This window comes from Pundamilia nyererei, unplaced genomic scaffold, assembly GCF_000239375.1.
Source record: "Pundamilia nyererei isolate P.nyererei 1_Seehausen unplaced genomic scaffold, PunNye1.0 scaffold00300, whole genome shotgun sequence".
Classification (NCBI taxonomy): Eukaryota; Metazoa; Chordata; class Actinopteri; order Cichliformes; family Cichlidae; genus Pundamilia; species Pundamilia nyererei.
In genome coordinates, this window is record NW_005187701.1 from 329,518 (window position 1) to 341,820 (window position 12,303).

Below are 12,303 nucleotides of genomic sequence, written 5' to 3' on the forward strand. Positions count from 1 at the left end.
AATCAATACCATTGCTATAAACCTGTGTGGTGCTGCCTTTCTTTGCATACACAAACACACAAATACACATAAATATACACACATACGCTGACTGGACAAATCACAAGGAAGCAGCATCAGTTTTCTAAAACGTCTCGAGCTGCTGTCTCGCTGTTTCTAAGTATGGTTGTAAGATCCACTATGAATACATATATACAGTGAAATGATTTGTCATCCAGCAGAGATGTAACTTAAACGCTTCTAGCTGTGTTAGGCTGCTAACACAAACCTTATAGAGCTAAATAATTTATATGAGTGGGAGGCCTACAGAGATAAAATTATCCAGCCATATTGTAAAAGACACTCTGAGAAGAGCTGAAAGTGCAATGAAAGTTATTATTCAAAAATAAAATCATTGCATCCACAGATATTTCTTCTTCGGGCGATCGTGGCTCAAGAGTTGGGAGTTCGTCTTGTAATCGGAAGGTTGCCAGTTCGAGCCCCGGCTCGGACAGTCTTGGTCGTTGTGTCCTTGGGCAGGACACTTCACCCGTTGCCTACTGATGGTGGTCAGAGGGCCCGGTGGCGCCAGTGTCCGGCAGCCTCGCCTCTGTCAGTGAGCCCCAGGGCGGCTGTGGCTAAAATGTAGCTGCCATCACCAGTGTGTGAATGCGTGTGTGGATGATTGTGTATAGTGTACAGACCATTTACCATTTACTTGGTTTGTATCCAGAAGAACGATAATGATGAATCTCAGCTTTTCACTGTTTAAAGCTAAAAGCATTGTTTTTGGAAAAAGCTCGGGCCAAATGATGCCCACTGTACAGCCTGGATGTGTGTGTGTGTGTGTGTGTGTGTGTGTGTGTGTGTGTGTGTGTGTGTGTGTGTGTGTGTGTGTTAAAGCTCCACAGAAATACGCACAGTGTGTGTTAAATATAAATTCTGGCAGTTCTGAAGAACTGAAAACATCAAGGCTTAAAAACACCTTAAAAACGCAGCAAAGATAACAGAAAGAGAGGCTTCGAGCTGCCAGCTGCAGCGAGGAACTCCATTCATTCATATTTTATACCGTCTCGCTCCATGTCAATTGTAATGCCTTCGCCGAGCTCACAGCAGACAGAGACCCATTAGCTTTCAGTGATGCTAAACTGAACTTATGAAAGACGTCAGCCCACCGCACTGCTCCCTGTGCTCTTACAATCACATGGGTCACAAGAACACCAACCGCTCAAATCTCAGACTCTTCATGAGCAATGAAGCTGTTGTTTACTACGGCCTTGTCAACAATGAAGGAAAAATAAAACCACAGACAAACAAACACAAAGATGACCACAGATGTAAATGGAGGATAAACAAATATCATCTTGTAGGGCTATATTAAGGACTTGTTGCCCTTTAAAAGGTTTTTTATTTTATTTCAAATACCTATTTATACTTAGTTTTTACTCTGATTATTTTCTATTACAGAAACTGTAAGCATAGAAGATTAGAGATATCTGATAAAGAGATACACAGATTAGAAAGTCTATTCTTGATATTCACTTTTTCAGTTCTACAAAACGCCCACCTCTCGTCATTCTCGGCACCATCTTCTACTCTACTTAGAAAATTGGTGCAGGCAGAAAACCATTGTCTATTTCTTCTCTTAAATGAGTCTGCGGTAAAGTACAGTCTATCACTGACAGCCATGCCGTAGTCATTAGCCTGTGGGTTTATTTATAATGAACTCCTTTTCCGGGACCAAGGAAAGCTAACCTTTGGTTGTGATGGTGTCCTGGACAAATGGTAACAAATTCTTTGCGAGCAGAAAGCAAAGGTCTGAGCCCTGGAGTGGTCATCCATAATAGCTTCCAGAAGACTCTTCCAGAGCCATATATTTCTACTAAGGCTTTTAAAAGCCTTTACAAAACACACCTCTGCATTAATAAGTGAGTTTGACAGGAAGTGAAAGGGCAATGCATAGTTGGAGTCAAATGTGAAACATATCCATTTGCATATAAACAGACAAACACTACTTTTACAAATGGCTTTAAAGGAACTGGAGACTCTGATGTGGTAATTGATGAGAACTTAGAAAGAGGAGGGAAAAAAAAAAGAGTATTCGCAATACTGCCTGCTGATTATATCGCATTCTAGCGTGCACATGCTAATACGTTACCGTTCGAGTCTTTCTTAAACAGGCAGAGGGAAAGAGCGAGGGAAACCACAGCTGCAGATTAACAGAATCAATGCAAGACAAAGAAAGTCTGCAGAGCTTCTTGGTTATGCCACAATCTGTATTCTGCATTCAAGTTGTGTTCAAGGCGGTGGTACCAACTCCCTATGTAAGCATGCTTTTCTTTGTGTTCAGGGACTTTTATATCTCTGACCACTCCAGGTTTAATCACAAACAATGCATTTTTATTTTTCCATTGCCCGCAAAGAGCAAACAGGCAAAATCATTTTAAGAAGGTCTCATTATTGATGCACTACGTCTATCCCACTCTTGAGCTTTTTATAGCTGCAGAAAAACAGTAAAAACAACCTATTTATTGATGGCAACAGGCCGTCTTATTGCTTAGCTGTCACACAACACACAAACAATGTTTCAGACCATTGAAGGCCAGATCACCTAATGAGCAGTGAAATCTCTCTCGTGCATAAAGTGCACAGGTTAAGCTATTTTTTATTATGATCCAAGAGAGCAAAGGTGGAAATGCTCATCAAGTACCTTCAGAAAGATATACTTTATATGCAGTCTATACTCACAGCCTGGCTGTATTCATTCAAGAGCCCCTGCAGCAGCAATAACACTTCCTTCATCTGCATGAAGCCACAATGCACATATTTGTACTTTTTCTACTGAAAGCAAATCAATACAACCTCAAAAGCTCCACCTTCCTCAGGGGAAGTTCACCCAGGCTGAACTTTCCCACAGAGTTGAACCATGGTGAACTTTGAGCGAAGATGCGACCCAAAGCGTCACAATCGCAGGAGACACCAAAAACCAAACACAGAATTTAGACAACTTTGCTCTGCCGAAACAGAAAGTCGTGCCCGGTGCAGACGGGTCATGGTTTATATAGCGGAGGCGTGACGATTTCACTGGACTGTTTTAAAACGTTTGTGATTTGGTCACAAAGTTTCCAGGCCTGCCTTCAACTGTTCCTGTGGAATTTCCCCTTCAACTCTGTGACGTGAACAAACACACGAGGAAATAAAAACAAATTTTAAAAGTGTTACGATCAGGGTTGGTTCCCTTGTGATCAGAATGCAAAAGTAGAAAAACCATCATTAAAAAACGTTTCCATTTTGCTGTCCTGTAATACTACACAACCACACCTTCGCTGGCACTTCAAATCCCCACATCTCTCCTCTTCACCAATTCCCATTGTGCCCCAAAATGTTACTATCTCACATCAAAAATGAAGGTTGGGTTTTTTTTGTGGTTTTTTTATGTATTCATACACAAACATTGACTAACACAGCCTCACTCTTGAGACGTCTGGTAGGTTTTTGAAAGCCATGACAGTCAGCCGTAACAGGGCCAAATGCAATATTTATAACCTGGTAACATGGTAAAATCTTTCTCCCTATATGACATCCGCACAAAGTCTCATGCAGAACCTGCCGAGGCTGTCAGGATAATGGCACTGATGCAGACAAAGTAGGTTAAGGCAATGCCTGTTCTGCTGGAAGACGAAAACAAGTCTGGCTCGAAGCACTCCGCCATACTTTTTTATGCCCAAATGTGAAGAGTGTGTATGTGTGTGTGTCTCTTTAAGGGGGTTGACATGAAGGCCACAACCTCAGGCTATGTCTGTAAATATAATCAGGCTCTAATACACTGCCTTGTATTCCCTTTGTAACGCCTATCTTTCGCTCAGGATCAGATTTGATTTCACCTCATGCTCTCCGACAGCTTTAGGTTTGTTTTAGGATTCTGCCTTAAACTCGTGGCTGTATGCTCCGAGGACTTTATATCAGCCTCTAAGGAATATTAGAAATAGTTAAATTATTCTGTTCCGCTTGGGAAAAATAAGTCGTGACGAAGCAAAGGGCAGAGGATTATATCTTAGCTCATCTGAAGTTTCAGAGAACCCATTGGAAAAATCTCCTGAGCGTCGTCTTTGTTAGTGTGTGTGTGTGTGTGTGTGTGTGTGTGTGTGTGTGTGTGTGTGTGTGTGTGTGTGTGTGTATTTCTGCTAGTGATGGTGGTTAAGCAGAAAAGTAGCAGCTGCCCACCAGCTCCTGCCTACACCAACCTGGCACCAAGCAGGGGAATCCATGCCAGGTCAGGGAGTGACAAGGATGGGGAGGGGGTTGGTAGGTGGCTCTGGGGGCCCATATGGGGGGCTGGAACCAGGACCCGACAGCCTTGTGGGTTCCCTGGTGAGCATGTACGTATTAAACAGGTGGCCTTCGGTTAGGAATTAGGAAAAGGTGTGGACTCTAAGTGACACTGCTGGGATCTAGGACTAAAAATTCACAAGGTTATAATGTTCCGTTTATTTATCTGTGACCTACGTCCTCAGTTTAAATGGATGACTCAGTCTTGAAATTGTATGTTTTAGTGCTTACACTCATTGTGATTAAAAAAAAGAAAAAGGTAATGTGATGATAATGTGTGGCGATACTTCAAAGGTTTTCCTGAGAGGAAGTTTGTTTTCCTAATGAGTTCTTCAGCATACAAAAGCAAAAAACATGAAAGGATGTGATGACAGGATGTCGTACGGAAGAGAAATGAGAAGTTAACGAGCAGAATGAAAGAAAGAAATGAGGTTGTACCACAAGCAAATCTGACCCATTGTGACGTAAAGCATGTTCCTTTACATTAACAGAGTGGGAGCTAACACCAACACACAAAACAACAATGTCAGGATTAAGGTCAAGCATACACTCATGCGCAGATACACGAAACTCTCTGTTCCAGCGAGTAGGGAGGGAGGCAGCAGGGGTCTGGCTGGCAGACAAGTGTCTGGTCATGGTGACCTACACAAGTGGTGTCCTCTGGAACACACCTCGCTCTCCATCTCTGGCTTTTCACCACCAACCCTTTCCCTCTTTCGGCTGCGTTTCCACTCTCTTCTGTCCTTGCTTTGCTGTTATTTCCAAATTTGCACTAAATTATTGGAGTTCAGCATCACTGAAGGGAGAACATTTCTGCGGGGTTAAGGTTGAGGTTAGCGATTTAGCTGTCAGCGGTTAATTCTAGGAAATGCATTATGCCAATGAGCATCCTGTGCATGTGCAGAGAGATGCAGATGCAGAGGGGGAAAGAATTTGGTGTAGTCCAAAAATGTTTCTCTCCACTTTTTTTCTGATTTCCTTTCCAGAGTTTTGAAATGGTAATGAGGCTGCTGGTATTTGCATAATGTGCCTTTCCTCGTTCCTCTTTTTCTACTTATCCAGGCTCTCTTCTACTCAAATTGCGGTTCTCCTGCCTCTTACCATCTCCTTTCATTGCATTTATTCTTCTCCTCCCACTAACCTGCTCTCAGGTTCTTAAGTGCTCATAGATTATTGACAACTCTAAATAAAGATACGATAAGATAAGCAGTTCAGCCAGACAACAGGAGCTGACCAACAGGTCTGCCACTTCCTGTGTGAACAGCTCCTCGTTCTTAGCAGGCTTGCTCAAAGCCTCTCATTCAGCTCAGCCCTAATATCAGCACTGTGCAGACGGAAAATGGACACTGCACAAAGCCTTAAGACTAAAAAACTGAAAAGGAAAAAAAGAAATACTGCTGTCAAATTTCTTGCCGATTACGACGGTGCATGCCAGGCAGGCAATGATGAAAGGAGCCATAACGAAGTCCTTCTGTGAGCTACAAAAGCATTTCTGGTCTACATAATCTGTCACTTCTGCTCCCACTTTACTCTTCTATTTTCCATCCTCTTCTCTCAATTTGTCTTCCTCTCTCCTCCTCCTTCCTCATCACTTCTCTCACCTTCCCCTCCCTCCTCCTCGCTCCCTGCAGCGTCTGTGCTCTGACAGTTATGTGTGAGTGGAGCGTGGGCTGCTGCTAATTTGTGCAGAGTGGGAGAAAGCTGTTTTGGCTCACCGAGGGGGGAAAAAAAAAAGCCCAGTTTAGCCTATATGATGGGATGGATGGATAGATAAGCCAAACTAAGCACAAACACACACACAAAAAAACTCACTTAATACACGTTTGTTTAGCCTGTAATTTTCACATCCTCGTCTAATGTCACATGTGCATTTACTGATAGAAGCAGCTGCTCAAACCTACATTCACATCCAAAGTGTGGAAGTGACTCTGGAAGGTGCAGACTTCTGTTCCTCTTACAGTACCTCCTCCTGGGTGCAATTTAGTCATCCTGATTAATATGCACCCAAATCTGTTTCTATCAGAGTCTTCCTCATTATCTCCCTCATTTTTAAATTTCAGTAGCATTCATCATGTCGCCTGATTGACTCAAATTTTGATCTGAAACTTTAAAAAGAAAGAAAATGCACAGTCACAGACTTGTGGCTTTAAGGTCGGCACCACTCACTGATGCTGTTAGCATCTCATTAAGGTCTGTGTTGAAATGGACTTTGCAGCATCAAATAAACACACACACACACACACAGAGGAAGTGTTACTGTTGCTCTTGGCACCCACTTAATTAATTCTAACACATCGTATGAATGTGTTAATAGACCATTGTACTGTACCTATTCCAATAAAATGCTGTTGTCCTTTTTTTGGCAGGCATTTAAACATTTAGTTATTCTTAGGGTTGGAACAGTCTCCACATTTTCAAGTGAATTTATTCAGCATCTCAGTCCAGCGAGTTAACTGTGGAAATACAAGTGTACTAGCTTTGAAGAGAACCGGTTAATCTTCCATCTATGGCGGATCCTTTGTGGTATACACAGTATGGGTGGCTGCAACCTGTGATGAAACACTATTCCTGTGTGCTGCCCACAATGATGGTATCATGACAGCAGTTTTGCAATACTCGATGCTCTGCAAGAAAATTATCTACAATACATCAAATGTCTTAATGAAAAAAAAACAACAACCTCTGAAAGTGCAAAAAAGCAGGAATTCTGCATTTTTCACTGCCCTTTGTCGTTAGTGTGCGCACTATCGACACTATTCAACATCAATTTTGTGGCAGTTCAGTTAATCGGATCTCTGATTTTCCTTTTATTTAGTTTATCCTTTTTACAGCTACTTCCCTTCACTTTAACCTCATTGACTTGATAAGCACCCCAATGAAGAGCCATGAAGTACTGACTCCTGCAAGTGAAATTATCAATGGAATCTGCTAAGAGTACCTGTGTATTTCAATAAAAACAGTCAAAAGAGGCACCGTGTCCTCTCTGTGCTGCCTCCCCTTTCATCTCACCCACCAACCGGCCCAGCAGATGGATGCCTCTCCCTGATGCTGGTTCTGCCAGGTCTCTTCCTGTTAGACAACAGATCTTCCTTCCTACCATCGCCAAACTCTTTCTCACAGGGAATTGGTGTAATATAACTGAAATATCATCCCAAGAGAAAGTAATGTAATATAATGCCCTAGAAATATTTTTTCCACTCTAAATACACTGTGGGACATTTTGTGTGTAGCTTCTCAGCATTTAAAGTGTAATGTACACTGTAATTAATGGAGCCAGTCACACAGACGTAGAGACCAGTTGGAGACCACCTTACAACCACCACAAGAGGAAAGAAATGAGCATTTGCTATAGTCACATGTAGTTTGTATGGAAGGTACTAACTTGTCTAACAGTTGTGAAACGGGAGACTGTGGTCCAAACTAGAAATGGAAATCTTCCACCTTCTGAAGTTTCACCTTTGGAAAGGTAAGTCACATTTTAAAAAAAAGTTTTAAGGTGCCCACTTTCCAGTATGTGTCATGTCTTTTTCAGTTTTACTGCGACTCGGTTTGCAAGTGCGTGGGCGCCTTCCGTCCTCTGTAGGAAGTGCAGGCATCCGAGGCAATCGGTTTTTTGGTGCAGCATTCTCTTTGCAACCACTTGCCAACCAATCAGGAAAACCACATTTTTTCTTAGAAGCTGGAGGTTACCAGGTGGTCATTTACTGGTCTGTAAGCTTGTGTCAGTGAGGTCTTATTGATATTTCAATTTATAGCAATTTGTATGGAGGAAGTGACTAAAGCCTTGAAATAAATTCAAACAATTTATTTTTTAACTGCTTCTTTGTTGATATGGTGACAAACATGAGTCATACCACACACAAAAAATAGTGCCTTTAAGAAACTACTTTCACTTCTTTCATATGACACAGGGTTAGTTTCTCTTCTCCATTTTTGTGAATGTCAATGTATCATTACGCAGTGATGCGATTTTGTATATAACACAGGTTTAACCCCCATTGGTCCTATCCACCACATGAGAAAGGGGTCAAAGGTTAATCCCTGCTTGTCACTATTAGCAGAGAACACAGGCTACAGTGGAGCTCTAACACTTTCTACAAATCTCAGACTTGCAGTACATTAATAAGTTTCACATTTACTTCCCCTTTCAGTTTGCTCACTCGCCCACACGTTCATATTCTTTCTGTTTCGCTCTCTCATTAGGGAGTCAGTTAAAGACTTGTAAATGTCAATATCATTAAGTTCATTTCTCTCCATATTATAGATACCAGCTCAACAAAGGCAGGCATCTAGCCCAAAGTTAACCGAGGAGCAGGAGGGGATAAAGTGTGTTGGTCTAATGGGGTATAATTGTGTACATGCATTATATTATGCTCCAAGCTCCAATAAACGCATAATTACACCAAAGCTTTCTTGCAGACATCAAATTTTATGCAAGACTAAAACTTTCTAGATTTACAGCTTTGCTAAGAAACTCTAAAAACACTCTATTTCAATTTCATTCATAAAGCAGGGGTTTTAACATTTTTTTTATACTTAAATGAAAACTAAAATGAAACTTGAAAGCCTCTGAGAGCCACTTGTTGTTTTGGGTTTTATTAAATGCATGGATGTAGGCAGTCGGTTGAGTTGTTTTCGTGTCTCCTGGACTGACTCATTGCTGGTGAGATCAAAGCAGAGGCCTTACAATCCGGAGGATTCATGGTTCTTCTTGTCACTGAAGTTAGTCCTTTACAATCACTCTCGTGCTTTGTATTTGGCACCAGTAAGCTTTCCGCCTCAAAGTACTGCGGGATGGATACCAATCTAAAGATCACGAACGCCTAAAACTTCTGCACCATTGTCTATGTGCATGCGTCTGTCTGTGTGTTTATGCCATTACGTGGGTCACCACTGCAGGCAATGAAACATACTATTAGCAGGCTACAGCTCCGAGCCTTGGCACCCATATCTGTGACATCACTGCTGCATCAGCATTTCGTCCTGCCACATGGGACAAACATACCGCTTGTGGGTTGATGACATGCTTATGTGGCGCGATCATCCTACGTTCCAGTCAACAAGAAGATGAAGTTCCAACCAAATTTGCTTGTGCCACGTGCACTTTCACGTAAATGCACATGAAGTGACACACGCAGAGCGAATTCTAAACGGAGTCTGTCACTGAATAGCAAATTGTCATGTACTAAAAACAACACGCAACGTCAGCTAGTGGAAATGATTGCATGGCTGGGCCTAAATGATAAGTTCCCTCATAATCAGACACTGACAGGGTGTACTCTTAAGCCACATATTAGCAAGCAAGAGAAACCTGATCACCTCTGAGCATTAATGTTCTGTAATCACCTGTGGTGTACACCACCCAAAGACAAGACTGGATCAATTGCTCAGCTCTCAGTAAACACATGTAAGATGTACACCACTGAATTAATTGTACTGGATAACCTGTTCAACTGCTCATTACTGAACAGGTTTAGATACTCATTATCCAAGTATCTAATCAGGTAATCACATGCCAGAAACTCAGCGCATGTGCACACGCAGACACTGTCAACATGACCTGCTCAAGTTCAAACAGAGCAACAGAACAGAGAGGAGAAAAGTGATTTAATTTACTTTGAACGTGGCATGGTTGTTGGTGCCAGAAAAGCTGGTCTGAGTGTTTCAGAAACTGCTGATCTGCTGGGATTTTCACCACATAACCATCTCTACGATGATCCAACACAGAGAAATGATCCAGTTAGCAGCAGCTCTCCGGGTGAAAAAGCCCCGTTGAGATAAGAGGAGATTATCCAGACTGTTTCAAGCTAATAGGAAAGCAACACGAACTCAAATAACCACTCGTTACAACCAAGATACGCAGAAGAGCATCTCTGAACACACAAAACGTCTAACCTTGAAGCAGATGCGCTGTAGCAGCAGAACACCACATCATGATGGTTTTGAAAGAGGAATGGAAGAAGCTATCTATGTCCACTATGAGCGACCCTCTTTGAACAGAGGCGGTGGTTTACGGCACCAACTGTCTGCCATCTATAATCCACTTTTGAGATCCCTTCCCAGACGCCTTAACGCCCGCTCATATCCTGGGCCTTCTGACCTCAGAAAATCCCATGATAGGGTGGGGCTTGGCTGACTGTGGCCTACACCCGTTTTCACACCTTGGCTCATGTGATTAGGTAGAGGATCATCAGGGGGGAGTCCACTGTCCCTCTTTGGGGGGGGGAAACTCCCACACGGCTTAAATCTAGGACTCCACCATTTGACCCTAGAACTGAAGAAGCTTCTCGGATGAGAGGTGAAACGTCTTCAAGCAACTTAAAGAAGTCCAGACGCTTTTCTTTCCAAGCTCCTTAGACTACGATGACCATGACTGAGAACCTTCACAGACATACCACACCGTGTGCTTCTCCTGTAAACCAAGAACAGGAAACTGAGGCTAACCAGCCCCCCTGGTACCCTGGTACCCAGCCCCCCCTGGAACCAACAGTTTGGATGGTGGTGTAATGAATTTTGGGGATATTTTCCCTGCAAACTTTTTGGCCCCTTATTACCATTTGAGAGCTTGGTTTAAATGTCATCAACTACCCGGGTATCATTTCTGACCAACCTGTAAAAACCTGTAATAAAAATTTGTACGGTGAATCCAAACAATGACAAGACTGATCCAAGCCATCAACACCGATCCAAACACAGTTCACACACATGCAGTTACACAGACAAATAAGCCCTACCAAAATGGTTGTGTGCCGTTGGTTTAATAAGTTCCAGAGGCTTCTCCGTGCTGGTTAATCCACCTGTCAGAGAGAAGGAAAAGTTGGGCTAAATATGGTCTTTAATGTGGCAACAAAATTAACTTTAAAATAGAATTCAAAATTAATTCTCAATTTGGCATGGACTGTGCAGGATTGGATTAAGTTAAGTAGGATTAATTTCAGTCATCTTTGCAAGCCCTCATTAGTGAGAGTATTAATATTTATATTGGGATGCTTATGAAATTAGCATTAGTGAAATCTGAGAAGAAAAGTACTGAAGATGACTTAAAAGCATTCACAAGCACAATGTCAAAGTCTCTTCTTAAATGGATCAGTCTTCAGGCTTTCTTAATCTGGCTTCACTGCTACAGATATCTGCTCAAAAGAAGGCCTGCTGGACTTATGACTGCACTTATCAATATGTCAGGAGATTTTAACAATGTTTCCGGCTTCTTTTAGGAATCCAAACTGCATGATGTAGTACAGAAAGCTGGAAGTCCAGAACTAGACTTAAGCCTTGTCCATTACACATGTCCTCCATGCCAGGCCCCTGTCGTATGATGGAGTGCATGTGTAATTATTAGCTGCATGTGATAATAAAACAATTAGCAACTGATTCAGTCATGGACTAGCCTTTAAAAAATGTAATAAAAGAGAATTCAGTAATTTCCAAAACTCTACATTTAATTGGAAACTAATTGGAAGACAACAGCTGCTGAAACTGAGGACTGGATCTGTGCAACAGCTTTCAAAACACATGAGAGACGATGAATACATTTGAGATTTGAAAGGAAGATTTCCTGGTTTTTAAAGAGCTTTCCCCGCACCTCCACTCTTGTCTGAATTTCAGCTGCTCAACAATTTACAGCTTACTTTGTTTCTAATTTACTTCTACTTGATAGTTTCAGGACATACTGAGGAAGTTTTCAATGAGTACGTTTTGCACCCAGAAACTTTCTTTTTGTACTGTATCAGGTGTAGAATGAGACAATAAAATCCTCCCCAGAAAAGAGATTCGTGGGTGTCAGTATATTTCTCCACAACCTTTATATAAATCATTAAGCATTAAAGGTGCCTTCACAGATGTGTGAGTTACTCATGCCATATACACTAATGTAGTTCTAATATCATTTAGCTTTAATATCTTTTTTCCCTCTTTAGCCTGGATAATTTCGCACACACATTACATATAGTTTATTTACATTTTACACATATCCCTTTACATACAGTTTTTTCCCTG

The 12,303-nt window shown here is 41.8% G+C and overlaps 1 protein-coding gene across 3 annotated transcripts in view; it reads right to left on the reverse strand.

Moving 5' to 3' along the window:
• The window catches only part of hdac4 (histone deacetylase 4), a 130,964-nt gene that overhangs the window by 58,303 nt on the left and 60,358 nt on the right, over window positions 1–12,303 (reverse strand). The window contains exon 3 of one of the 3 annotated variants that reach the window (XM_005751125.1): window positions 11,043–11,105. The exons of 1 other annotated variant lie outside the window; for it this stretch is intronic. In XM_005751125.1, coding sequence (XP_005751182.1) covers window positions 11,043–11,105 — 63 coding nt within the window. Of the gene's footprint in view, window positions 1–11,042; window positions 11,106–12,303 lie in introns of those variants that run through there. One more of the 3 variants, XM_013915417.1, reaches the window with a different exon arrangement.